This window comes from Urocitellus parryii, chromosome 14 (genome assembly GCF_045843805.1).
Source record: "Urocitellus parryii isolate mUroPar1 chromosome 14, mUroPar1.hap1, whole genome shotgun sequence".
Lineage (NCBI taxonomy): Eukaryota > Metazoa > Chordata > Mammalia > Rodentia > Sciuridae > Urocitellus > Urocitellus parryii.
The window spans coordinates 62947050-62973174 of NC_135544.1; the positions used below are offsets into that span (position 1 = coordinate 62947050).

The 26125-nt window shown below is 42.5% G+C and overlaps 1 protein-coding gene across 1 annotated transcript in view; it reads right to left on the reverse strand.

The window, feature by feature from the left end:
• LOC144250125 (dihydropyrimidinase-related protein 2-like) overlaps positions 1 to 14064 on the reverse strand; it is a 30760-nt gene extending 16696 nt beyond the window's left edge. Inside the window, 5 exon segments of the mRNA XM_077792587.1 lie at positions 3563 to 3631; positions 4127 to 4207; positions 4466 to 4527; positions 6444 to 6608; positions 13979 to 14064. Coding sequence (XP_077648713.1) covers positions 3563 to 3631; positions 4127 to 4207; positions 4466 to 4527; positions 6444 to 6608; positions 13979 to 14024 — 423 coding nt within the window. The 5' untranslated portion in view covers positions 14025 to 14064.
• Positions 14065 to 26125: the final 12061 nt, after the last annotated feature.

A 26125-nucleotide genomic window follows, 5' to 3' on the forward strand; every position in this document is an offset into this window, starting at 1 on the left:
AATACCCATCAGGGAAGACTCCCCAGATGCAGTTTATCTTCAGGGCAATCAGCTATGTGTGTCTAAAATGGCAGGTAAGGCTGTGTCCATGCAGCCTCGAGAGGTCACGGGCTCCTTCCAGCAGCCTGTGGTGTGCACTCATCAAGGGGAGGGAAGGGGTGGCCTGCTCCTCCTTGCCCTGCCCCCAACTCTCCCAGGGTAGTGCCTGGTTTGCAGCAGATGCTCGATAATGTTTGCTGCACAAATAAATGACTTCACTTTATTAAGGGTACTTAAAGCTGGGCATTCCTCAGAGCTGGTACTTTCCACCTGGAGTCGCTAACCCAGAATCCCCAAGTTGGCCTGGGGCTCAGGTTCCCCTCTGGCTGTAACGGGTAAACTAATGGCGAGAAGTAAGACAGCTCCATTCACATGTGGCCGTCTGGGCACCACCTATGTGAAGAGGGCTGTCTGGAGGTCCACAGGCAGGGCAAATGGCTCTTGAACATGCTCATGAAGCACCCAAATCTTTTTAATTCCTGGCATAGTTGGGGAAGGGACCCACCCCCCCCCTCTCCAGGGCTTCACAAGTCCCCAGAGTGAAGTATGAAGAGGGCTCTGCCTCGGTCCTCAGCACTCCCCAGGGATGCCAGAAGCTACCCAGTTCAATGTCCCACACAGACACTTCTGACGGGGAAGAGGCACTATCAAGGATTCCCTAAGGAGGCTTTCTGACCGACCCCGCAGAGATCACATTTGCAAAGTAACATTCTGCAGAAGGGCCAGCCCTGAACTGTCCCAAGCAAACTAGTGAGTGCAATGGGTCTAATTAGGGGGACAAGGAGCCTTTAACCAGGGGCTCTACCCCTGGGGGACTGACTCCCACCAGGACCAGCCTTGGACAGAAGAATCCAGGTCCAGGGCTCTGTCTGGATCTGCATACCTGCTGTGTGCTATGTGCTGTGTGTGAAGTGAGCTGGTCCCCACCCCTGCCCCAGCCAGCAAGAGGCTCAACCGAAACCTTCGCTCCTCAGAAGAGAAGTCAGTTAAATTCCACCTGTACCACGAGTTTACCCTCCTTAGGTGTGGGCTTCTGGTGCATAATCACACACTGCTCCACACAATGCTGAAAGAGTAGGATAGTTTAAAAGTAAAATCTCTGCCTCGTTATAGGGCTCTCGGGGACTTGGGAAGTCATCTATTCCCACCTTCTGCAAAGGAGACGACCTATCCAGAGACACACACTGTCAGTACACCACCTGCTCAACCGCACTGGCCCCCTGGACTCCTGGCAGACACAGTGCATGACATTCTGTGAGGCCCAGGCGGGAGTTCCCCTCTCCACGAGGCATTCTTCACCTGCATCTGAGTCCCCAGGCTCTTCCTAGTACCAGGGTCTTTGGGTCGCTCCTTGCTCCTAGCTCATCACATTCCGTCCTATGTACTTGCTTCCTATCTGCCTCTTTGTCCCCAGCTCGTGAGTCCCTTCAGAAAGGACCATGTCTCTCTCATCTCTCTGCCCTGCAGAAGCCTGCACAGCCCAAATCAGAACACCTGCTCGACAATGGAATATTACTCAGCAATAAAAGAGAATAAAATCATGGCATTTGCAGTTGGAGAAGAAATGCTAAGTGAAGTCAGCCAATCCCAAAAGAAAACAAATGGCGAATGTTTTCTCTGATATAAGGAGGCTGATTCATAGTGGGGTAGGGAGGGGGAGCATGGGAGGAATAGACGAACTCTAGAGAGGGCAGAGAGGTGGGAGGGGAAGGGAGGGGGCAGGGGATTAGCAAGGATGGTGGAATGTGACGAACATCATTATCCAAAGTACATGTACGAAGACATGAATCGGTGTGAACACACTTTATATACAGAGATATAAAAAAATTGTGTTATATATGTGTAATAAGAATTGTGATGCATTCTGTTGTCATGTATTTAAAAAAAAAAAAGCAATTTAAAAAATTAAATTAAAAAAAAAGAAAGAACACATGCTCAGTCACCTCTCGCCTATTACAGACAGTGATCTCCAGAATTCTCTCCAATCTCCTCCATCTTCTCAGATAATGACCAGGGAAAACCCTACTGAGTGGTCTCACATGGTGGGTTGGGAAGAAAAACATGGCGGCAGGAAGGTGTTGGTAAGTTCAAACTCCGTTAACATCATGATGTGAGTGGTTGAAAGACCCTGAAACCGCATGGAAACTGGACTGTGGTATTAGCTGCTGCTTCCTATGTGTTGGGGGCTCTCCCCAATGGGACGGGGGTGCTCAGAGCCACTCAGAATGTTTCCATGTTTCATTCCCTTTACCGCCCACTCAGGGGGTAGCTCACAACAGACCTCTCTTGGCAAACTGACAAAGGGAGAGGAGGTGCAGCTGGAGTGAGCGTAGAGCTCGAACTCTACTGTGCCACCCATCAGGCCTCGAAGACTCCCTGTGTCCCCTCCTCACCTCGAAGGACTGTCACAGGGTGAAATTACTCAGGGGAAACACCCCGGGCACAGTGCAGGTGCCTCCAAGTCAGATGAAAAGACATTCCCTGACTGGTGCCTGCCCTGAGTTGTGTATCCAGAGGAGCCTTGCCAACTAGCTGCACCCGGTGCAACCAGAACAGCTTCCCCCCTGCAGCTCTCCTTCCCAGTAAACCCAGGCGAGCTGCCTTCCTGTTTGCTGTGGGACAGCCCTAAAGCTCTGCTTCAGTGGTCCTGCCCCTTTACAGCCCTCTGGTCAAGCATCTTCCTTCTCCTGTTTCTGGAGGAAAACTCCTAATTTCAAGCCTCTATCTGCCCAGGGCCTTGGCGGTTGCTCTTCCTCCTCCACACCTTCTGTTTTTCCACCAGTTCTTTCTGTAGAACATCTGTTTCTTTCTTTCTGAGAACATCTGTTCAGACTCCCTCATTGTTCTCTTGGCTCAGAGCTGCCAGACTCGGCCTTAGCCAGGTCTGCCACAGCTTGACCTTGACCAAAATCTGAAAAGCATTTAAAGGCCAAAAATTCTACTTGGGAAGAAGAGATTGTCCGTCACCTACACCTACATGGTTGTGAGCCCCCTTCCTGTTCACAATCGTGACTCACTCATCCCAGCCAGGGCCCTGATTCTTGGCTGTGGTGCCAAACAGGATCCTGCTCTAAATTTTCCTTCCCCAGTTTTAAGGGTCTGTCCACCAAACTCTGCTGATCGTGTTGTGCTGTGTGCAGGCTTACCACGGAAAAGCTTACAACCCCCCAGAGACACAGAAGAGCTTGGTGATCTGCGTTCCTGTTTTGGTAACTGGCTGCTGGTTATAAACTACTAGGCGACAGGAAGATAATCAAGAGCTTCCCAAGGAGGGGCTTGGAAAACCAGAGAGGAGCACTCAGGCCACACAATCCCACCCTCTACCTCTGGGCTCCGTAGAACACTTCATTTTGCCTGTGTAGACATACAACGCACGTCTGCACACACATGTGAGCCATAGCTTCTCAGAGAGACCAGTCTGCACGACAAAAGCCCCGTTCTCAACTGGCACAAAGAAGGCTCTGCATGCTCTGCACAGCACCCAAGGGACCTCAAGTCCCGTATCCCATCTGGGGATGTTCACCTCCTCAGGCCGGCTCAGCACGTGTCCCTCAGGGCCTGTGATGCCCAGATCCAGGATCCTCTGCTGTTCCTGAAATGTGTAAAGAAAGCCAGGTGGTCAGGAAGCTGGCCTTCAGGTCTGACCAACAGAGACCTGGGACCAGGGTGACCCGAGCAAAATGTGAAATTGGCTCTGCTGATCACTCTGCCCTCGTCCCAAGACCTTATAAAGAAAAAGGTTCACTGCCCTATACCCTGGCCTGTCTGACCAGCCTCTGCAAACCACTCAGCCTTCCCCTGGGAGGCTGAGAGCAATATGCTCCTGGTCCTCAGCCTCAGCCACAGTGTAAGATGCCCAGGCGTGACCAGGGAGCTTCCGAACCCCACCCAAGGCAGCTGCACTACGGTCCCAAGGGAAACAGCCTCCTTGAAACAGGGACTGGCTGGCGGGACGCTCATGCCTGCAGGGAGACTGCAGCGGAGTCCAGCCCAGGAACACCAGGCCCTCTGATCTCCCTCCTTGGTGTTCAGCTACCCGCGTCACCCTCCAGGAGATGCAGAAATGATGCAAACGAAAGCCCCCTACCTCTGCAATGATGTCGCCGTTTTCCGCGTGGACTTGGGCTATGGCACCCATATCCCGGATCACACTCAGTACTTCATAAATCTGAGAGAGAGGAAGGTGGGATCAGTCAAGGACTCTGCAATTTACAAAGCAGCACAAACTGAAAGGACACGGATGAGAGCAAGAAGCCAGGGCTAAAGCCCTGGGCTCACAATCTCCCCAAAGGCTGAATCACATCCCTAAATGACTCCACCAGCCGAGCCCCACAAAGCCAAGGATGTACGTATACTGGAGAATGCTTTCCCAGGGGGCAGCAGTGACCACGTGCCCACCAGCCCATTCAGAAGAGCTGATGCGTACCTGGGAATCCGTTAGCTGGAAGTGATCTTTGAAAGCCATGTACACGAGGAAGGAGTTGACCCCTGGGGACAGACAAAATAGAGAGGGAGACGTGACTTTTAATACACAAACCAAATAATCTGGAAGGGAATGAGAAAGTGATGCTACCACATGTGTGTGTGTGTATGGGGAGAGAGAGAGAGAGAGAGAGACAGACAGACAGAGAGACAGAGAGAGAGAGGGGAGAAAGGAAAAGAGACAGAGATGGAGATACAGAGAGAATGATAAAGCAAACCGGGTAAAACATAAACAACCAATGAATTCTGGGGACAGGGTTCATGAGAATTCCTTTGAGTAGTCTTATAGTTGTTCAGGAGGCTTAAAATGATATCAAAATGAAAAGCTGAAGTGGTTATACACCCATGTTCATAGCAGCCCAAGTGGCCATCCAATGGATGATGAGATAAAATCTGGTCTATACATGCAACAGAATTTCACTGAGCCTTAAAAAGGACATTCTGACACCTTCAATAAGACAAATACCATGTGATCCACTCCTGTGAGGGGCCTGGAGAGACAGGAAGTGGAATGGGGCTGGCTGCCTGGGGCTACAGACAAGGGCACGTGGAGACGCATTGTTTAATGTGCAGACTATACTCCTTGCCGATTTTTAAGAAACTCTTTTTTAAATAAAAAAAGGTCCATTGGCTCAATAAGCAGACATCCCGGGTCCATCCTCTCTTCTCGGAGTTCTTGCTTCCCCGCCTCCCGAGGCAACAGACCAAACACCCCTGCCCAACATTCATCACAATGTTAAACAATCGTCCTGACAACCTCCTCGCCTTGGAGCTTAATTCAAGCCACCTGGGGTGCTGGGCGCTGCCTGAGTTAAATGCTCCTGGACATCCTGACCCTTCTCTCCTTGCTAGGCAACAGTTGTCATGGTAACTCTCAGGCCTGGTTTAAAGTAGATTCACTCTAAATATTGAGAGTTAAATCCATTGGAGTCTGGTTATTCTCAAATGTGAAGAAGGTCAAAGGTTACCCACTTTCTTGTTTGTGGAATCTTCAGGCTGGAAAGAAACATCGCAGTGCAGTATGCTCATGTGGGAGATTTTTTTTTTTTTTTTTAAAGGGAGAACCATAAACTTTAAGCAACTTGCCCAAGGTCACAGAGCTAGCCTGTGGAAGGGCAAAGAAATAAGGCTGAGGTTCTAGCTCTCCATCCTGCAGATTCTGCACCACATCTGTGGCTGCCCCCCATCCCCACCCCATCCACATCCACATCCACGTCCAGGTTTCCCTCCTGCTGTGGATCACAGCACACAGCACGCCTGAGCCTGGAAGTCCCCTACGTGCATGATGCTTCCCTGAAGGTCAAGACCCAGTGAGGTCAACAAGTGGCCCCAGAAACCCAGTCCCCAGCCAAGTTCAAGAAGACCTGGAAACACCACGTGGTTTGACTTCCCCACCAAACCCCTGAGCCCCCAGGCTCCTGTGAACCGGAGTCCTGGAGACACCTTAAGGTGGATTCCTCCCACCTCCCAGTGAATCTCTCCAATCCCTGGAAATTGTGAAACAGAAAAGCCCCCTTAGGTGTGAAGTGTCCCCCTACTTTCACATCGACCCTGGACTCACGGCTCAGGTGCACCCTGACTGCCCAGCAGCCTCAGGGGGCTCAACCAACGCTCACCACATCCCCAACTCCCAGCCTGGCTAGAGAGCAAGGGTCCCTGAGACCAGCAAGCTGTAGGCAGCTGCCACCCAAAAACAGGCCAGTAGCAGGGCTCACATTCTCTACCAACCACGACTGCAGGGGGTTAGGCCCTCCAGTGAGCACAGGCTGCTGCCCAAAGCCCGCTCTCCTTGCTCAGGGCCAGGCACCAGCAAAAAGCACAACTGGGATCCAGAGGCAGTACCCAGAGTTTCCCCAGGGCCCTGCCAATGCCTGGGCGGAAGCGCAGCCATCAGCAGCAGGTGTCAGGGCAGCGCCACCTACCGTGGTCCTTCACCAGCGCCTCCATCTCCTCCTGGATGCCCTTATGCCACTCGGTGATGTCCACGTGCAGAGAGTAGTCACAGCAGGACTTGCTGTCGGCCCATTCCCTCCACTGGTCAAAGGCGGCCAGCAGGCTCGTCCCAGACTCGGGAACAACGTGGTCAACTAGGAGAGAAGAGACACACGTCGTCATCTTCAAGAAACTCACAGGCCACGGCTGGCAGGTGTTTTCCCACTTGGCCCCTGAACAGGGCTTCTTGGGTTCCCAACCGAGACAGCGATGCCTTCGTCAGCCCCTAAGAATGCTCTGAAGCCAGCTGAGTACTCAGGAGGGACGAAGGAGAAACCTGTCCTTGGATGCTCCGGGGAAACCACACGTGAACTGCCCGGATCTAATTTCCCAACTCCAAGTCCCTAACCCCGGGGGCACGCTTCATGGACAATGTGTCCTTATGAACAATGGCAGTGTCAAATGACCGGCCAGAGGAGCCAGAACTTCTTTGTGCTGATAGCTGCCATGAGACGCCCCCACCAGACAGCTAGGCACTGGGGGGACTGGAGCGCAGCCACACACTCGGGCCTTTCCAAAGTGCCCAGGCTCAGCCACTCTCCCGTGGCCGCTCATGTTTCTGCAGCATAATACCAGTCTGTAATTTAAGGGAAATCTTTCATCTTAAGAGTTCAAAGCATTCTAAAACGGTGGCTGCTGTGATATTATTATGGAGGTAGGCTGACCCGGAGGACAAAGGACCATGGCTCAGGCTACCTGGGGTCTGTTTCCTGGCTCCCCCTTCAAGGTACCCTTGGGTAAACTACTTAATCTCCATGGTCAGAAATGTCTTGCTGGTTTAAAATGGGGGACAATATTACCCAGCACAGACATTTATTATGGGGATTAAATGAGAGGCGTAGCTATCACCCTTATCGAGCTCCCTGATTTAAACCCTCCAACAGTGTCCCATTGCACGTCATATAAAGGTTAGAATCCCAGCCAACCTCCACACACGATCCTAGATCAGCCCCACCTTGCATTCTGCTCTCCAGCGCCAAAGGCTGTTTTGGGGGTGCTGCACCCCCAGCCCGTCCTCCCACCACAGGGCCCTTGCAGGTGCCATTGTCTCTCCTAGGCCTAGGGGAGCTCTCACCCAGCCACTGTGATGACAGGCTTTCTAGACTACTGTCACCCAGCTTTACAGGAAGCACCTCAGAAATACAAAGCAAAAGGATTTGTCCAAGGTTGAATCAAACTTGGGCAACAAGAAAGATGAAGCCCAGGATTCCAGATGCCTAAAGCAATGAGGCATTCTTCCTAAATAAAATATTAGATGTTCTGCACCCAGGTAAGCAGTTCTGAGCTAAGAAAATGCCAGCCTTGGCAACACGGTGAGCTCAGATTTCTGAAATGAATCAAACTTGCAGATGCTGCTAAACTGGGATCCCCTGAGCTTGCCTTTATATATGTCAGGGATATGGTCATCGGACATATTGACTACCCTGATCAGATCATTACAAATTGTATATATGCACTGAATGTCACACTGCACCATATGAAAGTACATGCAGTTACTATGTGTCAATTAAAAAATTTATAAAAATATGGCACACTGTGGTAAATTTCTTTGGATAGAATCCACTTTTCCATAAATATTTGCAAGCATTAGTATAAAATATATGCATGTCTATATAATCGATCAGTCCTGATATCTGTAATACGCTAACATTATCTAAAAAAGTAAAATCGATGCACATTTTAAATGCAATTCTGTTCCGTTGGTAAAATGTTACCAGAAATTATGACAAAACAATTCTAATTCTTCTTCTTAAATTGTGCCCCTGACTCCCTCCTCACAAAAAAAGAAAAAGAAAAAAAAAAAAACAGAAAAACCTCAGCAACAATCAGTTTGGACAGTCTCCACGGCCACTCCCCTGCTTCACCTCTCGCCCTCCTCCAAACCTCCCTCCCAAGCAGCCAAGTGAGTTTTCTAAAACCTTTACTCAGCTGCTGCCAGTCGCCGGCTGAAATCCTTCAGGGGCCAGCCTCCATCTACAGAGTCAAATTCAGACTCCTTCCCCAGGTCCCGTGGGTCTGGGCCCAGCTGACATCCCCAATGCACTCTGTCCCCTACCTGCTCACGGCCATGGCCACCCTGACAGCTTGTCACTTCTTTGGGCAGCCCAGCACCTGCCCATCCCAGATGCCCCCTCTCTGGAAATCTACTGTCCTTGTTCCTCATCTTTCTCATCAGGTCTGTCACCATCCCATGGGGACACCACGATTTGAAATAGTTTCCATACAGGCATCACTAATAATGTGCTGTCTGACCACGCCCCCACTAGGACAAATTCCTCAGAGCAGGGACTGAGGGTTGGGACACAGGAAGAGCTCAATAAATGAACTAAGTAAGTAAAAGAATGTCGCCTCTCAGCTCTCACGTTCCGCCACACAGGATCAGGTGAAGCAGCCAGAGTTAGAGTCACCCCTTGGTATTGCGAGGCAAAGTCTTGCCCCTGCCAAAATCCACAGACGCTCAGGTCCCTTATGTAAAATGGCATAGCATTTGCATATGACCCATTCAAAACCTTGAGTGTCCCCTCCCTCCCTCCCTCCCTTCCTTCCTTCCTTCCTCCCTCCCTCCCTCCCTCCCTCCCTTCTTTCCTCCCTTCCTCCCTCCCTCCCTCCCTCCCTCCCTCCCTTCCTTCCTCCCTCCCTCCCTCCCTCCCTTCCTTCCTTCCTTCCTTCCTTCCTTCCTTCTTTCCTCCCTTCCTTTTGCTTTATTGTGCTCAGGATCAAATCCAGGGCCCCCAAGCAGGCCCCCTACCACTAGCTAAATCCCACATACTTTATATCATCTCTAGATTATTCATAATACCTAGAGGGATGCCTGCATGCCTCCGTTGGAGCGGATTCAGTGGATTCAGCATTACTACTTGCTTTGAAGCACATTTTAGTTTTGCTTTTTGGTACTTTCTGGAATGTTTTTTTCCAAACATTTTCGACCTGTGGTTGGTTGAACCCACAGTGGGTTGAATTCACAGACGCAGTATGTGTCGATATGAAGGGACATTTGTACTGTCCTAGAGCCCAGCAGCTTTTCCTGCTCATGCCCCAGAGCTGCTGTGAAGCCCAGAGGGCCCCTGCGCAGCCATGCTGCCTGCCAATCAGAGGGCCGTCTTCCACTGGTGGCAGGGGATGCGGGAGACAATTGTTTTCTTGGGATAGATGGAGATGTCCAGGGCTTGCCAAGCACGAGTAAGGCCTGGGTTCAATCCTCAGTACTGAACAAAGAAAGAGGAAAGACTGCTTGAAAAAAAAAAAAAAAGGTTTTAGGGCTCAGGGTGTGGCTCAGTGGTAGAGCCCTTGCTAGTACATATGAGGCCCTGGGTTCATTTCCCAGTGCTGCAGAAAAAAAAAAAGAAAATCTCAAATTTTAGGCAAAGTTAATATCACATCTAATCCAATCTCTACCACCATCACCCTGCCAAAAACCACCCTACTCGAATTTGGTACGTTTCCTCTATACCTTTTCTCTACACATTGTATTTTTATTCTATTTATTTATTTATAGTTATCCCTCATTTCCAGACAACAAAAGGCAAACGTCGTCGTGAAGTATTGCAGTTGATGGGGAGCATCCTGGACGTTCCAAAGGACGAAATGGAGCACTTGTTGAATAAAGATTATGGTGGTGTCAGAAAGTGGATGAGGAGTTGCCTTGGAGGGGCTTCAACAAGTGTCCCCAGCACACCTCCGAAACCAAATCAACAACCCCAACCCGTGCTTCAGAGTTCTTTTTCAGAACCCCTTTACCAGGAAATGTTAAAGATGGAGCCAAATTAAGAGCTGGCAGAAGCACCAACGGGAATCCACTCTTGGTCCCACGTTCTGCAGCGGTGCCTCTTAGTAACCTCGCTGGAGTTGGACTTGGTGGACCTGGGCGTCCTCTTTTCACACCCATTGCAGATTTCATGCCCACCTTTACACCGTCGCCAGTGTCCCTGCACAACAGGGCCAGAGCTGTACTCCAGGATCTTCTAAATATTTAGCATTATTCTAAAGAAGCCATAACCCTTTTTGATGTTTTACAGCATGGCCTTTTGAAAAAGCACGCATGTGCTTGTAGACAAAAAGAGAAAGCAAAACAGCTGGTATATGTAAGTGTATAGCTACTAGGTATTTTATTTTATTTCTTTAGTTGTTGTTGTTGTTGTGATTTTTTGCTATAGTACTTTTTAAAAAATTTGTTTTGTTTTTTGTAGCACTTTTTGTTTATAGAATTTTGTTCCAATGTAGCAGATAATCATCACCAGTTATCAATTCTGATGTACTTTTGTGAGCCACTGTACAGAGCAGCCTTCTTGAACCACTAGTTCCAACCTCACTTAATGGCATTAAGATAAAAACGATACATGCAATCACAGGAAACGAGAGAAATCCAACCCATAAGAAGGATGTCTCAGATTTAGAGTACATGAAAACCAAATATAATGTTGCAAAACGTTGAGAATATTTAGTTTATCCAAGATAACATTGTACAACTACCAAGCGAAAATTCCAATGGGGAGGACCTAAACAGGAAGCTTAGTGGATAAATTCTAAGATGCTTTGAATCCAAATTCTATGACCCCTATCCATTTTGCTGATTTCCATTTCTCTACGAAAGTCACTTCACATTAATTCAGTTTTCCAGATGATAAATATGTCCAGAAGGAAGAGTATTTTTATGAGGCAACCCCGAAGTGGGATCACATGATCCATTGCCAATGGAAAAGTTAATTAGTAAGAATGTATCATTAAATATCTGGACTGCTTATCTACATACTATTGGGGGCTCTACAATCGTTCTTATAAACACATTTTATAAAACATTTGATCAAAACAAGTTGGGGAGAGAAATAAGCTGACAACAGTTTTTGGAAGATGAAAAGCTTTACAACAGGAGTAGTTATAACCTTTTGATAAATTAAGGTAAAAGATGAATCAAAAGTTTCTAGCTTAAGTAGGTGAAATCCGAGAAGCGAAAAAGCAGATTGCATAGCACATACTTCTCTGACACCCGTAGTTTCTAAAACCATTCAGAACGTTTTTATTAAAATTAATTTAAACAAAATTTAATATGTTTTTAAATATAAATTATACTATCATTTAATATAAGTTAATCTAATTTAAATCAATCTAATTTAAATTAATTTTATTAGTAGTATTATTTAAATTTCTTTTATTAATACGATGGTTTGATTTAAATTTATTTTATTAATTGATATTGTTTATTAACTTATGTTAAATTATAGTATGATTTATATTTAAAAATTCATTAAATTTTATTTAAATTAATACAATTTAACAAAGTAAATTTAACATAATATAGATTGAATTATTTAATATTGACTATATAATTTAATATAAATGTCAATAAAGTTAATTTTAATAAAAATGCTCTTAGTTGTTTTGGAAATTACAGGTGGCAGTGAAGTATTAGCAATATTATCTTCTTTTTTCTCCTCTTTGATTTTACCTAACTTAAGCTAGAACCTTTTGGTTTATCTTTTGCTTTACTTTACAAAAATAAAAAAAAAAGGAAGAAAAACACCTAGTAGCTACACACATATCAGCTTTTCCTTTCTTATTTCTAAATTTCACCTTAACATTTACATTATTTTACCAAAATTAAGATGCCATCAGTTGTTAGGCATGAACAAAATCACTGAAACAACAACTGGAGGACGCATCCCAAAGGCACATTGGCCAAGTATTCAAAACATATAAATGTCTGAGAACCGATGAGCTCTGATAGTAAAGTTTCCCACCTATGAAAAGTTTCCCAATGCTATGGAAAATGATGACATTTCTCTTTTTGTGTTTTTTAAGCTGAGAACCAACCTAAGGTATGTTATCAGAAATTGTATGTAACTCAAGTCTTTAAATTTCTTATTTTTCCTGTACTGCAGACAAAGAGGCTCACAATTCCTTGAGCTCTACTAGCATTTTAGTGACAGGAAAAAATTCAATGATGCATAGTTGTTTATTTGCATTCAATGTCTATCAATCTTACATACTTTGGGAAGGGTCACAAGCCACGGCCCTTATGCCTCCTGCTCTATTTCAAAGCCTCCAGCATCAGTTGCAACAATTCTAGGAAACACTGGGAATACTCTATGGTACAAAATGCACAATTACTTTTATTTGAAAGCATCTCTAAGACATGAGTCATTAGGTGACTTTCTTGTTCTAAGTAAATTTACTGAATTATTATTAAGTGATAACACGGTAAGCCAAAATGAAAAATGAAAGCATATGCTTCAAATCAGAGCAAGGAAGAAATAAGAAGGTATGATGTGTGGTAAAAATACACGAACATGCAAATATTATCCAGCCTTCTTACGTCAAATGTCCTCTCTTTTATTTATTTATTTTTTGGAGGTTACATTCTTGCATGATATGCATGGAACAACTTTTGGGGGGATACGATCAGAAATTCAGCACTAAAATCTGCCTTCCTGTAACATCACACGGCTTACTCCCGAGAAGAATATCAAAGTATATATTTGGCTTCGACTTGCCAAATTACTTGGAATCTTATTCCAGTAGACTTCACACGGTTGGGAAAAGCAGAGTTCAGATTTGTCATGAGAGATTTTTATATATTCTGCTCACTCCATTGTGTCTAGGTGAGCCTTTGGGTTTCAATGCCTGGAAACACACTTCTTATATTTCAGAATTGAAGAGCTCTTGGAAACGGCGACCTCACTGCATTCTTGAGAAAAATATGTTATACAGGTACTCAGAAAATTACAAAGATTAATCTAGATCCAAGGTTTTTTTAAGACAAGGGGTTTAATGGAGAACACAGCAAGATAGCCTTAGAAATTTCATACTCCCTGCATTCTTAGGAAAAGCTGCTATATTGTAAAGAATAACACCAAACAGAAAAGTTCCTAAGAAAATATTGTGCTTTCAGTTTCCTTGTCTCATAAATTTTATTAAAGTTTCATTAAAGACCCTGTATTTGCTAGCCTTTTTATTAAATACTTTTTTGAGATATTCTATTAATGTCTATGACTGGATTTTACTTGGTCTCACATGAATGTCGCTCCCTGTGACAAAGGGTACATGGGAGGCAGGCAGGATCAGCCTGTCCTCTCCGAGGCACCAGCTGTCCGAACCAGGCTCTGACAGAGGTAGTGAAGGGCACTAGCGTCTCCTGGACTGAGCGAGAGGGTAAGTATCTGAGTGATATTAATTGTGTATAAATGCCACATTTTTTTTTTATGCATTCATCTACTAAGTTGTTTCCACAATTTAGCTAATGTGAATTTTGCTGCTATAAACATTGATGCGGCTGTGTCCCTGTAGTATGCAGTTTTTAAGTCCTTTGGGTATAGACCAAAAAGAGGGATAGCTAGGTCAAATGGTGGTTCTATTCCCAAATTTCCAAGGAATTGCCGCCAAACTGCTTTCCATATTGGCTGCACCAATCTACAGTCCCACCGACAGTGTAGGAGTGTACATTTTTCCTGAAATCCTCACCAACACTTACTGTTGTTGTCTTCATCATAGCTGCCATTTTCAAAAATCGCTGACATTCTAACTGGAGGGAGGTGCAATTAAACCCCTATCTCTCACCATGCACCAAACTCCACTCAAATGAATCAAGGACCTAGGAATAAAACCAGAGACCTTGCATGTAACAGAAGAAAAAGTAGGCCCTAATTCCAATCATATGGGATTAGTCCCAAAATTCCTTAATAAGACTCCTATAGCACAAGAATTAAAATCAAGTATCAATAAATGAGATAGATTCAAACTAAAAAAGTTTCTTCTCCACAAAACAAACAATCTGGGAGGTGAATAGGGATCCTACATCTTGGGAGAAAAGTTTTGCCCCATCACACATCAGATAGAGCACTAATCTCTAGGGTATAGAAAGAACTCACAAATCTAAATACACACACACACACACACACACACACACACACATAAATAAATGAATGAATGAATGAATGAATGAATGAATGAATGAACGAACGAATAAATAAATAAATAAAATAAAATAAAATCACCCATTCAATAAATGGGCCACGGACCTGAACAGACACTTCTCCCAAGATGATATAAAATTAATCAACAAATTTATGCAAATATGCTCATCATCACTAGCACTTAGAGAAGTGAAAATCAAAACTACACTAAGATTTGAGGTTCAATCTTAAAGGCTGAAAATGAGCATGTTTCACCTCTCTTTCTCCTTCTACCACCAAATCCTCATAGAAATTAGAAAAGGACATTTGAAATGCTCAGTGATCCAAAATAAGAATGAGAATTTCAAGGACTGAACACAAAAATAGATTATGAAAGAGTAGATCAAGTTGAAAAGACAAAAGCAAACATAGAACGTGCAAGGAAACAGTTCACTTGCAGAAGCTGAGAGGTAACAGGCTGCTTCATGCTTTCAGTATTACATACCAGGGATCACAGAGCACAGGACAACAATAAGATAGTTATCTGGGGTACCACACCGTGGGGTACATAGAGCAAAAACATGGGAAACCCTGCAGAATAAAAGGCATCAACTGAACATCCCTCTCTCAGAACCCAAACAAGGAACCACCAACAAGCAGGGAGGGATAGAGAAGAGCTGTGTAATGCACTTAAGAAGCCTGACTGAGGAGCTATACCAAGAAGTTGTACCATGCACACAAAACTACATATCATGTTCAAACACACAGGCTACAGCCACCAAAATTTACCATGCCCTAGACCACAATGAAAACGCCAGCCAATTCCGTAAAGGTGTTATCACACAGGCTGCAATTCCTTGTGCATCTAAAATTAGAAGAATTTTGACTCCTCAAAAAAAAAAAAAAAAAAAAAAATTCCATATACAATGAAATTAGGGCCATAGAAACAATTCCAAATAATTGTTAGATTAAAGCAAAAATCAAGATGGAATTAAATTAAAATACTATAATGGCAGAAGCAACAGGGATTTAGATATATGTATTTGAAAAGAGATTGAAATCAAACGGCATATGCTTTTAACATAAAAACATAAGAAAATACCTGGATACTGGATAAAATAATGTAAATGTTAAGGCAAAATTTAGAAAAAAACAAAGGAAAAGCTGATGTGTGTAGCTACTGGGTGTTTTGTCTTCCCATTTTTATCTTGGTAAATTAAGATAAAAGATAAACAAAAGTTTCTAGCTTAAGTTAGGCAAAATGAGAGAGCAGACAAAAGTAGAATATATAGCTAATATTTCTCTGATACCTGTAGTTTCTAAAACCACTAAGTGGATTTTTATTAAAATTAATCTTATTAATATTTTTATTATATAGTTCATATTAAATGATTTAATCTATATTAAATGTTATTTAAATTGACTTTGTTAAATTGTATTAATTTAAATGAAATTTAATGAATTTTTAGTATACTGATTTTAAGTCCTTTAGTTATAAACCAATGAGTGGGACAGCTGGGTCAAATGGTGCTTCCGATCCCAGTTTTCCGAGGAATTTTCATACTGCTTTTCAGACTGGCTGCATCAATTTGCAGTGCCACCAGCAATGTATACGTGTACCTTTTTCCCCCACATCCTCGCCAACATTTACTGTTGCTTATATTCTTGATGATTGCCATTCTGATTGAAGTGAGATGAAATCTTAGAGTAGTTTTGATTTGCATCTCTCTCATTACTAGTGAAGTTGAACATTTTTTCATATATTTATTGACTGATTGTATTGCTTCTTCTGTGAAGTGTCTGTTCACTACCTTGCCCTTTACATTAAAATAAATAAATATATATATATATATATATATATATATATATATATATATATATATATATATATATATATAGTTTATTGCTGGCAAAAATAGAGTATCATTGAATAGTTCCAAAGTTTAGAGACTTCTAAAAAAGTGGCTTTTATAGACTTTCATGAGTTGAAAACTAGTTGTATTTCTAATAGGGTGGAGCTCAGTAATCACTATGTTGCCATCAAGAAAGCCCGGCAGATGTTTGCCCAGTGGAATGAAAGAAAAAAAAAAAAAAAAAAAAAAAACCAGAATTGAGAACATCATCCAGGCAAATCAGTAGGCAACTGATTCTAGTTCGAGGCAGACAATTAATCTGTTGACGAATCTACTTTCACAGTTTGTACATAACATTTATGGACTATTATTTTAAATTCTATTTTAAAAATATTTATTATTTAGCCTTTAGTGGACACAACATCTTTATTTTATTTATTTATTTTTTTTTATGTAGTGCTGAGGATCAAACCCCATGCCTCACGCATGCTAGGTGAACGAGCTACTACTTGAGCCATAGACCCAACACTCTCTTAAATTCTTATTTCCACCTTGCTTCTTTATGATAATGAGAATTCAAATTTATGGGTAATATATCATTCACTGAACAACTTCTCAGTCCAAATCAATCCTTCTACTACTGTATTGTCACTGGAGTGTTATGTTAATCTTCCTACAAACGTGTGCGGAACATTTCATTGATTATGCCAATTCTTAAAGATACAAATGTGCCGAGCCCTAATATCCAGAGTACACAAAGAACTCAAAAAGTAAACATTAAGAAAACAAACAACCCAATCAACAAATGGGCCAAGGACCTGAACAGACACTTCTCAGAGAAGGATACACAATTAATCAAAAAATACACGGAAAAAAATGCTCACCATCTCTAGCAATCAGAGAAATGCAAATTAAAACCACTCTAAGATACCAAATCAGTCCAGTAAGAATGGCAGCCATTAGGAAGTCAAACAACAACAAGTGCTGGCAAGGATGTGGGGGGAAAAGGTACACTTGTACATTGCTGGTGCGACTGCAAATTGGTGCAGCCAATTTGGAAAGCATTATGGAGGTTCCTGGGAAAGCTGGGAATGGAACCACCATTCGACCCAGCTATTCCCCTTCTCGGACTATTCCCAAAGACCTAAAAAGAGCATGCTATAGGGATACAGCTACATCAAGGTTCACAGCAGCACAATTCACAATAGCTAGAATGTGGAACCAACCTAGATGCCAGTCAATAGATGAATGGATAAGAAAATGTGGCATTTGTACACAATGGAATATTACTCAGCACTAAAAAATAACAAAACCATGGCATTTGCAGGGAAATGGATGGCATTAGAGGAGATTATGCTAAGTGAAGTTAGCCAATCCCTAGGAAAGAAATGCTGAATGTCTTCTTTCATATAAGGAGGGGGACTCAAAACAGAGCAGGCTGGAAGAGCATGAAAAGAAGACTACCAATTAGAAGGGACAAGAGGTGGGAGGGAATGGGAGAGAGAAGGGGAATTTCATGGAAATGGAAGGATACCCTCATTGTTACACACAATTACATAGAAGAGGATGTGAGGGGAAAGGGGGAAAAAAGGAGAGAAATGAATTACAGTAGCTGGGGTAGAGAGAGATTATGGGAGGGGAGGGGACAGAAGGGGGGATAGGGAGGGAATAGGAAAGGCAGCAGAATATAACAGACACTAGTATGGCAGTATGTATAAACCTGCACGTACAGCCAATGTGATCCTGCAAACTGTACACGTGGTAAAAATAAGAATTCATACCCCACTTGAATCAAATGTATGAAATATGATATGTCAAGATCATTGTAATTTTTTTTTAAGCAACCAATAAAAATTTAAAAAAAGAAACGAGACAAGGCCCATATTAAAGAGATTTAAAAATTCTACTGAAATCTATAAGAAAATGTTTGAATGAATCATGAGGTATTAAAAGAAGTACAAACTTAATATCTTGCATAGAATTTATCACCCTATGTTTATAGACTCAAAAAGCTTTCCTTACTTTAACCTTCAACTGTGTTTTAACAAAGCCACATTATTCAGGGCTCTCTACTTCTGGCTTTATTCTTTCTTACTTAGTCTTTTCCCCCATATGAGATCCTCACCACCACAGTCGTCAATGGCTGACCTTGCATTATATTTCAAGGATCACTCTATGTAACATCTTCTCCATTGACTGACTGTATTCAATTGCACTTCATAGCAGGAAATGTATATAACACAGCTTTATGTTGTTCACAATATCTACCACAATACCTTGTACTTTTTGGGCGCTGAATATATGTATAAGGATACACTTATGATTACTGGATCCTTTTTGTCACGTGTGCTCGCGAATGAGCCAGGGTTTTCCCTCCATATCCCCCATAGTTTCCAGGAATATTCCAAACATATTGAGAAGAAGAGAAATGCTTTTATTTGGACGGTCAGTTTCGAATACACTAGGTAGGTATCTCTCTCAGATAGAAATACAAAATGACAAACAGCTGTGGTCAGAGTGAACCATGCTAGAAGACCGAATCTGAGTGATCAGAAATGCCTTTCAGCAGGAGGAGCAACAACCACTGGAACCAGATTCAAGCCAAATGGGATAGGTCTTACACTGAAAAAGGATCATTATTTGTGATTTAAAACAATAAACAAACACAGAACACCTAAAGAGAAGGAGGCACCCTGCTATAATTTGGATCTGGAATGTTGCCCAAAGGTCATGTGTTGAAAGCTTGGACCCCAATCCACCAGCATTCAGAACGGACTCTACAGAAAGGTGAATTGAATCCTGAGCTCTAACCTCGTCTGTGGATCAATCCACTGATGATGGGTTCATGATTGGACAGGACTATCGGGAGTTGGTCAAAACTGTGGGCGGTAGGGCCTAGTTGGAGGGTAGGCCACTGGAGTTGATTCCCTGGAAGGGTACATCATATTCCTCAGTCCTCTCTTCCCCTCACCATTTCCCTGATCTCCATGAGTTGAGAAGCTCTGTTTTGAAGCCAGGCTCTCTGCCATGGTAATCTGCCTCACTTCAGGCCACAGCAATGGAGCCTGAAATTGAACCAAAATAAATATTTACTCATTTAATTTTCTCAGGTATGTTGTCAAAGTGATGAAAAAGTCTTCTAACACACACACACACACACACACACACACACACACACACACACACACAGGAGGAATGGTCTAAAGGGAGAAAAGGACACTTGGTATTGTTGATGCCTTCTTCAACAGTAGACACAGCTGGGGTACAGCGTGGATTCTCACTTCAGCAGATGCTAAAAGGGGCTTAAATTTTTATTTTAGTCTTTTATGAGGAGACATTGACTAACACAGGCCTGACTTCTCTCTCAGATTTGGAGATGAATAAGAAGGACCAAGAAGATTTCCTTTTCTAGCACAGGACACAAATGCAGTCACTAGTTTCTGATAGCAATCTGAGTAATTATGTCTACTTGCTCTATCTTGAAGGCAAGAGACATTATGAGGTGATTCATATGATCCTTAGAATCTATTTAACCATTAATTTTCCAAAAATTCTTCCTTTTTTTAAATTTTATTTCTGCCACCTTGGGGTTTTGTTTCCTGAACAGACATATAGAAAGAACAGCTCAAGGAAAAGAGTCTCCTGAATATGGGCTCTGGGAAGAGAGTAATGGGAGCAAACCCAAACCCCTTCTAAAGGGTAATAAGGAAAATGATCCTAAAGGAAACAAAAAGGCAAATATGAACAAAGTGGCAGCAGGCTCCATTTGTTGGCCACTTTCTCTGCACCAGCCATCAGGTGAGAACTACACACACTATGTTCTCATTTACTGTTCAACTCATGCTTGTGAGAGAGGTTTCATAAATGCATTCTGTCAGTTTAGCTCCAAAATTGCTTTGGTCCCAACTGGTCTGTCTGTTACAGCCCACGTGCTTCCTCTCTTTGCTTTGTCCCCAACTCTACAAAACTGCCTCCTCATTAACTTGTTGGAATTTAAACACCTTGGAAAGCAGGGCCTTATCTTAACTCCTTCTGATCCTTAGAGGTATGGGAATTACATTTAGGATTGTTACTCCATAGTAGAAAATTTCTCAACTTTCTATTTCGCTCTGTACTCTTGAAACCTGGATTATATTTGGCACTGATAAACAACCATAGGTGAAGTGAACATCAACCTATTGGCTCTAAAACAAATTTTTCTTAAGTGAAATTTAAGCGGAATTTTTGAGCACTTAAATAAACTTCAATCAGAATCAACAAGGACCAAATAATATTAAAATGAACTCGAAAATGTATAGATTAACAGCAAAAGTTTACTTTTGGAAAGGGTAAAGATGGTTCTTTAGTGAAATTTAATCCGTATTATAATTTGAATTCTGAGACTGATTAAGACTCTGTGATGGTTAATTTTATATGTTAACTCGTCTGGGCTACGATGCCCAGATACTTGGCCAACTTTTATTCTGGGTGTGTCTGTGCTGGTGTTATGGGGTGAGATTTACTTTTGAATCGGGGACTTTTAGTTAAATAGATTCCATTCTCTAATGTGGATCGAGACCTCACCTCGTCAACTGAATGCAACTGAATGGGACAAAAAGCCCACCTCTCCCAGACAAGAGGGAACTGTCCAGTGAACTACCTTTGGATTTCATCTACAACATTGATTCTTCCTGGCTCCACAGCACACTGCCTTGGGACTCAAACTGGGACACTTTCCTGGATCTCTAGCTCCTCCCAGCCAACCCTGCCCAATCCTGTGAGCCAATAGCTGACAGGCAAGTGCAGGGAAGAAGCAGAGGCCCTGCAGGGGGTGAGTGTGCTACTGGATGCCAGTCCCTGGTCAAAGCGCAGGACAGGCTTCTGAGTTTACAGGCAGGAAGGGATGATTAGTGTTGGTGGAGCCCCAGGAACCCCGCGCTCTGAGGAATTCTGAGCGCTTGGGTCATAATCGACCCCGGCAACGCCGGAGGACGTTCGGGGCAGAGAAGTGGATGGTGATGGACGCGCTTCTCAGAGCTGGTCCGATGGATCACTGAAGTGGCCACGATGTGGTCCTGGTTTGGAGGCCTGGGCTCAGGCTTGGGCCACTTCTTGGGTCAGGTGGGGAGCAGCTTGGCTTTCCTCACCGGCCAGAGCTCCACCTTCAACAGGGAAATGCTTCTGGATGACTTAGGAGACCCAGAAGCAGCTTTACATCATTGTTCGAGAAAGGAAATGGAAACTACTGATTCCACACTAAGATGTGAGAATGAAGGACCGAAAAAGTGCTGTACTGACCTGGAAGAAAAGCATGAAGCATCAGAGCTACAAATAAACCATCAGTCTGTAAGTTCCCAGAATCAACTGCCACAGAAAGAGGTAGAGATCAGCCATCCTAAAGCAGGACAGATTGTACTGCAAGATCAAATGTTCCAACTACAGGCAGCTGCTCAATCAGTACGCTCGGGAGCTTGTGGTGTACCAACAACAACTGCACCGGCTCCGTTCGGTTCCCTGGTCGGTAGTCATTTTTCAGCCTTTCGTGATGATGACACGGACTTTAGTGACATAATTTTATCACAACAAGAAACAAACGGATTACCAACTGAAGTTGCAAAACATGAATCTGAAGTTGGCCACTCGAGGCAGATTGCTGAGGCTCAGGGAACGCACCATTCTGACTCAAGTGAAATCTGCAAAGTACTAAATACTATCAAGACTCTTCAACCAAACCAAAGTCCAGACATATATGATCATCAGCATGAAATTTCAGTTTGGGAGCAGAGTTCTACTGTGGCAGAAAAGGGAAGAACCCTTCCTCAGCATTCAGCAGTGGAAGAAGTGTTCAGGCTTCAACGAGCCCTGGCTGATGCGGAGAAGGAAATCGTGAGACTAAATGGTTTAAACCAGGATAACCGTCTTGCTGAAGACAATCTGAAACTTAAAATGCATGTTGAAGCTCTAGAAAAAGAGAAGTCATCATTGAGTCAAGAAAAAGAGGAACTTCAGATGTCACTGTCAAAACTGAGCCGTGACTATCAAGTCATGAAAAACAGAGCTTCAACGGACATGAATTTGAATGTACAATTACTAGACTTAAAACTTCACTTGAAGGCAAAGGAGGAAGAACTGAATCAGACTATCAATGAAAAGAAAATGCTGATGGCTGAGTTAGAAGAACTGGATCATCGGAATCGGGAAGCTACAGAGCACATGATTTTGATACAAGATGAGCTATCAAAACAACAAAATGAAGGAGACCTTGTCATCAAGAAGTTGGAACAAGATCTAGATGATGAAAAAAAGAGAGTTCATCAACTTGAGGATGAGCAAATGAACATATCCCAAGAGCTGCATGTGCAGAAGGAGAAGTTAACTGAGAATGCACGGAGCCTCAGTGATTTGCATTTAACCAAGCAGAAGCTTGAAGGAAAAGTAGAAGATTTAGTAGATCAGCTAAATCAGTCACAAAAAAATAGTTCAAACATCCAGCAGGAAAACCTGGGGCTTAAGGATCACATTAGACAACTTGAAGAGGAGCTGTCTGGGTTTAAGAGTAAGTATCGAACCTCTCTGAATGAAGACTCTAACAGTCATTGTAAGGATGACATGCCTAAAGAACGAGAAGCTGAAGCTAGCAACCTAAGTCAAAATCTTTCTGAAGAGGAACAGCTCAACGAAAACTTAACGAAAGTTGCTGTTGAACTCAAGACGGAAAATGAAATGTTGATTTTAGCACGTGACGATGTAAGGCGTAAGTTGGAAGAATCTATTGCTGCTTACAATCAAATCTCTCAAGAAAAAGACACTATCACGGAGACTCTCAAAAGAGACAAAGAAGAGACTGAAGCCAAACTGCACCAGGCAGAAAAAAGACTGTTGGAAGAAGCAAATAATCACAGGCAGACTATTCAGGAACTCTCCAATGCACATGATTGGAATACCTCGGCCTTAAAGCTGAAACACGAATGTGCAGTTCAACTCAATCAAGAGAAGGACTTTGAAATAGCAGGACTCAAAAAGAATATTGAGCAAATGACTGCTGATGAAAAAGAAACTGAGGAAATTTTGGCATCTTATATAGAAGAAGAGGAGCGATTGACACAAGTCATAAATGAGAAAGAAGTTTTTATTGAAAAACTCGAAGAAAAAATTTCACAACTACAAAAGGATTTACATAAGTGTTCTCAGGCCTTAAGAGAAAATGAAACTTTAAGGCAATCCGTTGAAAGAAAGGACAAAAGTCTTACCTACATGAGAGCAGAAAACAACTATCTGCGAGTAGAACTGGAAATACTTACGGAACAGCACAATCAAGCTGCACCAGTGGCTGAGCCTGAAGCTCTTGATGCTATCACAGAACTAGAATTGGAGGTATCTCAACTGAACATAGTCAAAAATCATCTGGAAGATGAAATTCAAGACCATCTGAATATAATTGAAAATCAAAACCAGCATAAAATGCAACTACTTCAGTCTTTACAGGAGCAGAAGGAGGAAATGCATGAATTTAAGTACAAGTATGAGCAGATGAATGCTGCGCATAGCCAGTTAATTTTAGAAAGAGAGGAGGAAATTAAGAACTTGCAGAAAACTATTGAAGAACTAAAAGCCCAGTTGCCTGGAGAGAGAGGAGACGCTCAAACACTGAATTCTGATATTTTTCAAGAGACCAAAGTAAAAATCCTAAGAGAAAACGAGGTTCAACACTTCCAAGAAGAAGAGAAAGCTCTGCATTCTGCTGAACTAGCCAAAGAAAAACAGTCAATAGCTGAATGGAAGAACAAGGCCGAAAAGCTAGAAGGAGAAGTAACATCACTGCAGGAACGTTTGGATCAAGCGAATGCTCTGTGGGATTCTGCTTCCAGGCTGAGAGAAGACTTAGATCTCAAGGAAGAGCAGATGGCAGAACTGAAAAAACAAAACGAGCTCCGAAAAGAAATGCTGGACCACGCACAACAGAAATTGTCGACTTTGGTCAACAGCGCAGAAGGAAAAGTGGACAAAGTCCTCATGCGAAACCTTCTAATCGCTCATTTCCAGATAACAAAAGGCAAACGTCGTCGTGAAGTATTGCAGTTGATGGGGAGCATCCTGGACGTTCCGAAGGACGAAATGGAGCACTTGTTGAATAAAGATTATGGTGGTGTCAGAAAGTGGATGAGGAGTTGCCTTGGAGGGGCTTCAACAAGTGTCCCCAGCACACCTCCGAAACCAAATCAACAACCCCAACCCGTGCTTCAGAGTTCTTTTTCAGAACCCCTTTACCAGGAAATGTTAAAGATGGAGCCAAATTAAGAGCTGGCAGAAGCACCAACGGGAATCCACTCTTGGTCCCACGTTCTGCAGCGGTGCCTCTTAGTAACCTCGCTGGAGTTGGACTTGGTGGACCTGGGCGTCCTCTTTTCACACCCATTGCAGATTTCATGCCCACCTTTACACCGTCGCCAGTGTCCCTGCACAACAGGGCCAGAGCTGTACTCCAGGATCTTCTAAATATTTAGCATTATTCTAAAGAAGCCATAACCCTTTTTGATGTTTTACAGCATGGCCTTTTGAAAAAGCACGCATGTGCTTGTAGACAAAAAGAGAAAGCAAAACAGCTGGTATATGTAAGTGTATAGCTACTAGGTATTTTATTTTATTTCTTTAGTTGTTGTTGTTGTTGTGATTTTTTGCTATAGTACTTTTTAAAAAATTTGTTTTGTTTTTTGTAGCACTTTTTGTTTATAGAATTTTGTTCCAATGTAGCAGATAATCATCACCAGTTATCAATTCTGATGTACTTTTGTGAGCCACTGTACAGAGCAGCCTTCTTGAACCACTAGTTCCAACCTCACTTAATGGCATTAAGATAAAAACGATACATGCAATCACAGGAAACGAGAGAAATCCAACCCATAAGAAGGATGTCTCAGATTTAGAGTACATGAAAACCAAATATAATGTTGCAAAACGTTGAGAATATTTAGTTTATCCAAGATAACATTGTACAACTACCAAGCGAAAATTCCAATGGGGAGGACCTAAACAGGAAGCTTAGTGGATAAATTCTAAGATGCTTTGAATCCAAATTCTATGACCCCTATCCATTTTGCTGATTTCCATTTCTCTACGAAAGTCACTTCACATTAATTCAGTTTTCCAGATGATAAATATGTCCAGAAGGAAGAGTATTTTTATGAGGCAACCCCGAAGTGGGATCACATGATCCATTGCCAATGGAAAAGTTAATTAGTAAGAATGTATCATTAAATATCTGGACTGCTTATCTACATACTATTGGGGGCTCTACAATCGTTCTTATAAACACATTTTATAAAACATTTGATCAAAACAAGTTGGGGAGAGAAATAAGCTGACAACAGTTTTTGGAAGATGAAAAGCTTTACAACAGGAGTAGTTATAACCTTTTGATAAATTAAGGTAAAAGATGAATCAAAAGTTTCTAGCTTAAGTAGGTGAAATCCGAGAAGCGAAAAAGCAGATTGCATAGCACATACTTCTCTGACACCCGTAGTTTCTAAAACCATTCAGAACGTTTTTATTAAAATTAATTTAAACAAAATTTAATATGTTTTTAAATATAAATTATACTATCATTTAATATAAGTTAATCTAATTTAAATCAATCTAATTTAAATTAATTTTATTAGTAGTATTATTTAAATTTCTTTTATTAATACGATGGTTTGATTTAAATTTATTTTATTAATTGATATTGTTTATTAACTTATGTTAAATTATAGTATGATTTATATTTAAAAATTCATTAAATTTTATTTAAATTAATACAATTTAACAAAGTAAATTTAACATAATATAGATTGAATTATTTAATATTGACTATATAATTTAATATAAATGTCAATAAAGTTAATTTTAATAAAAATG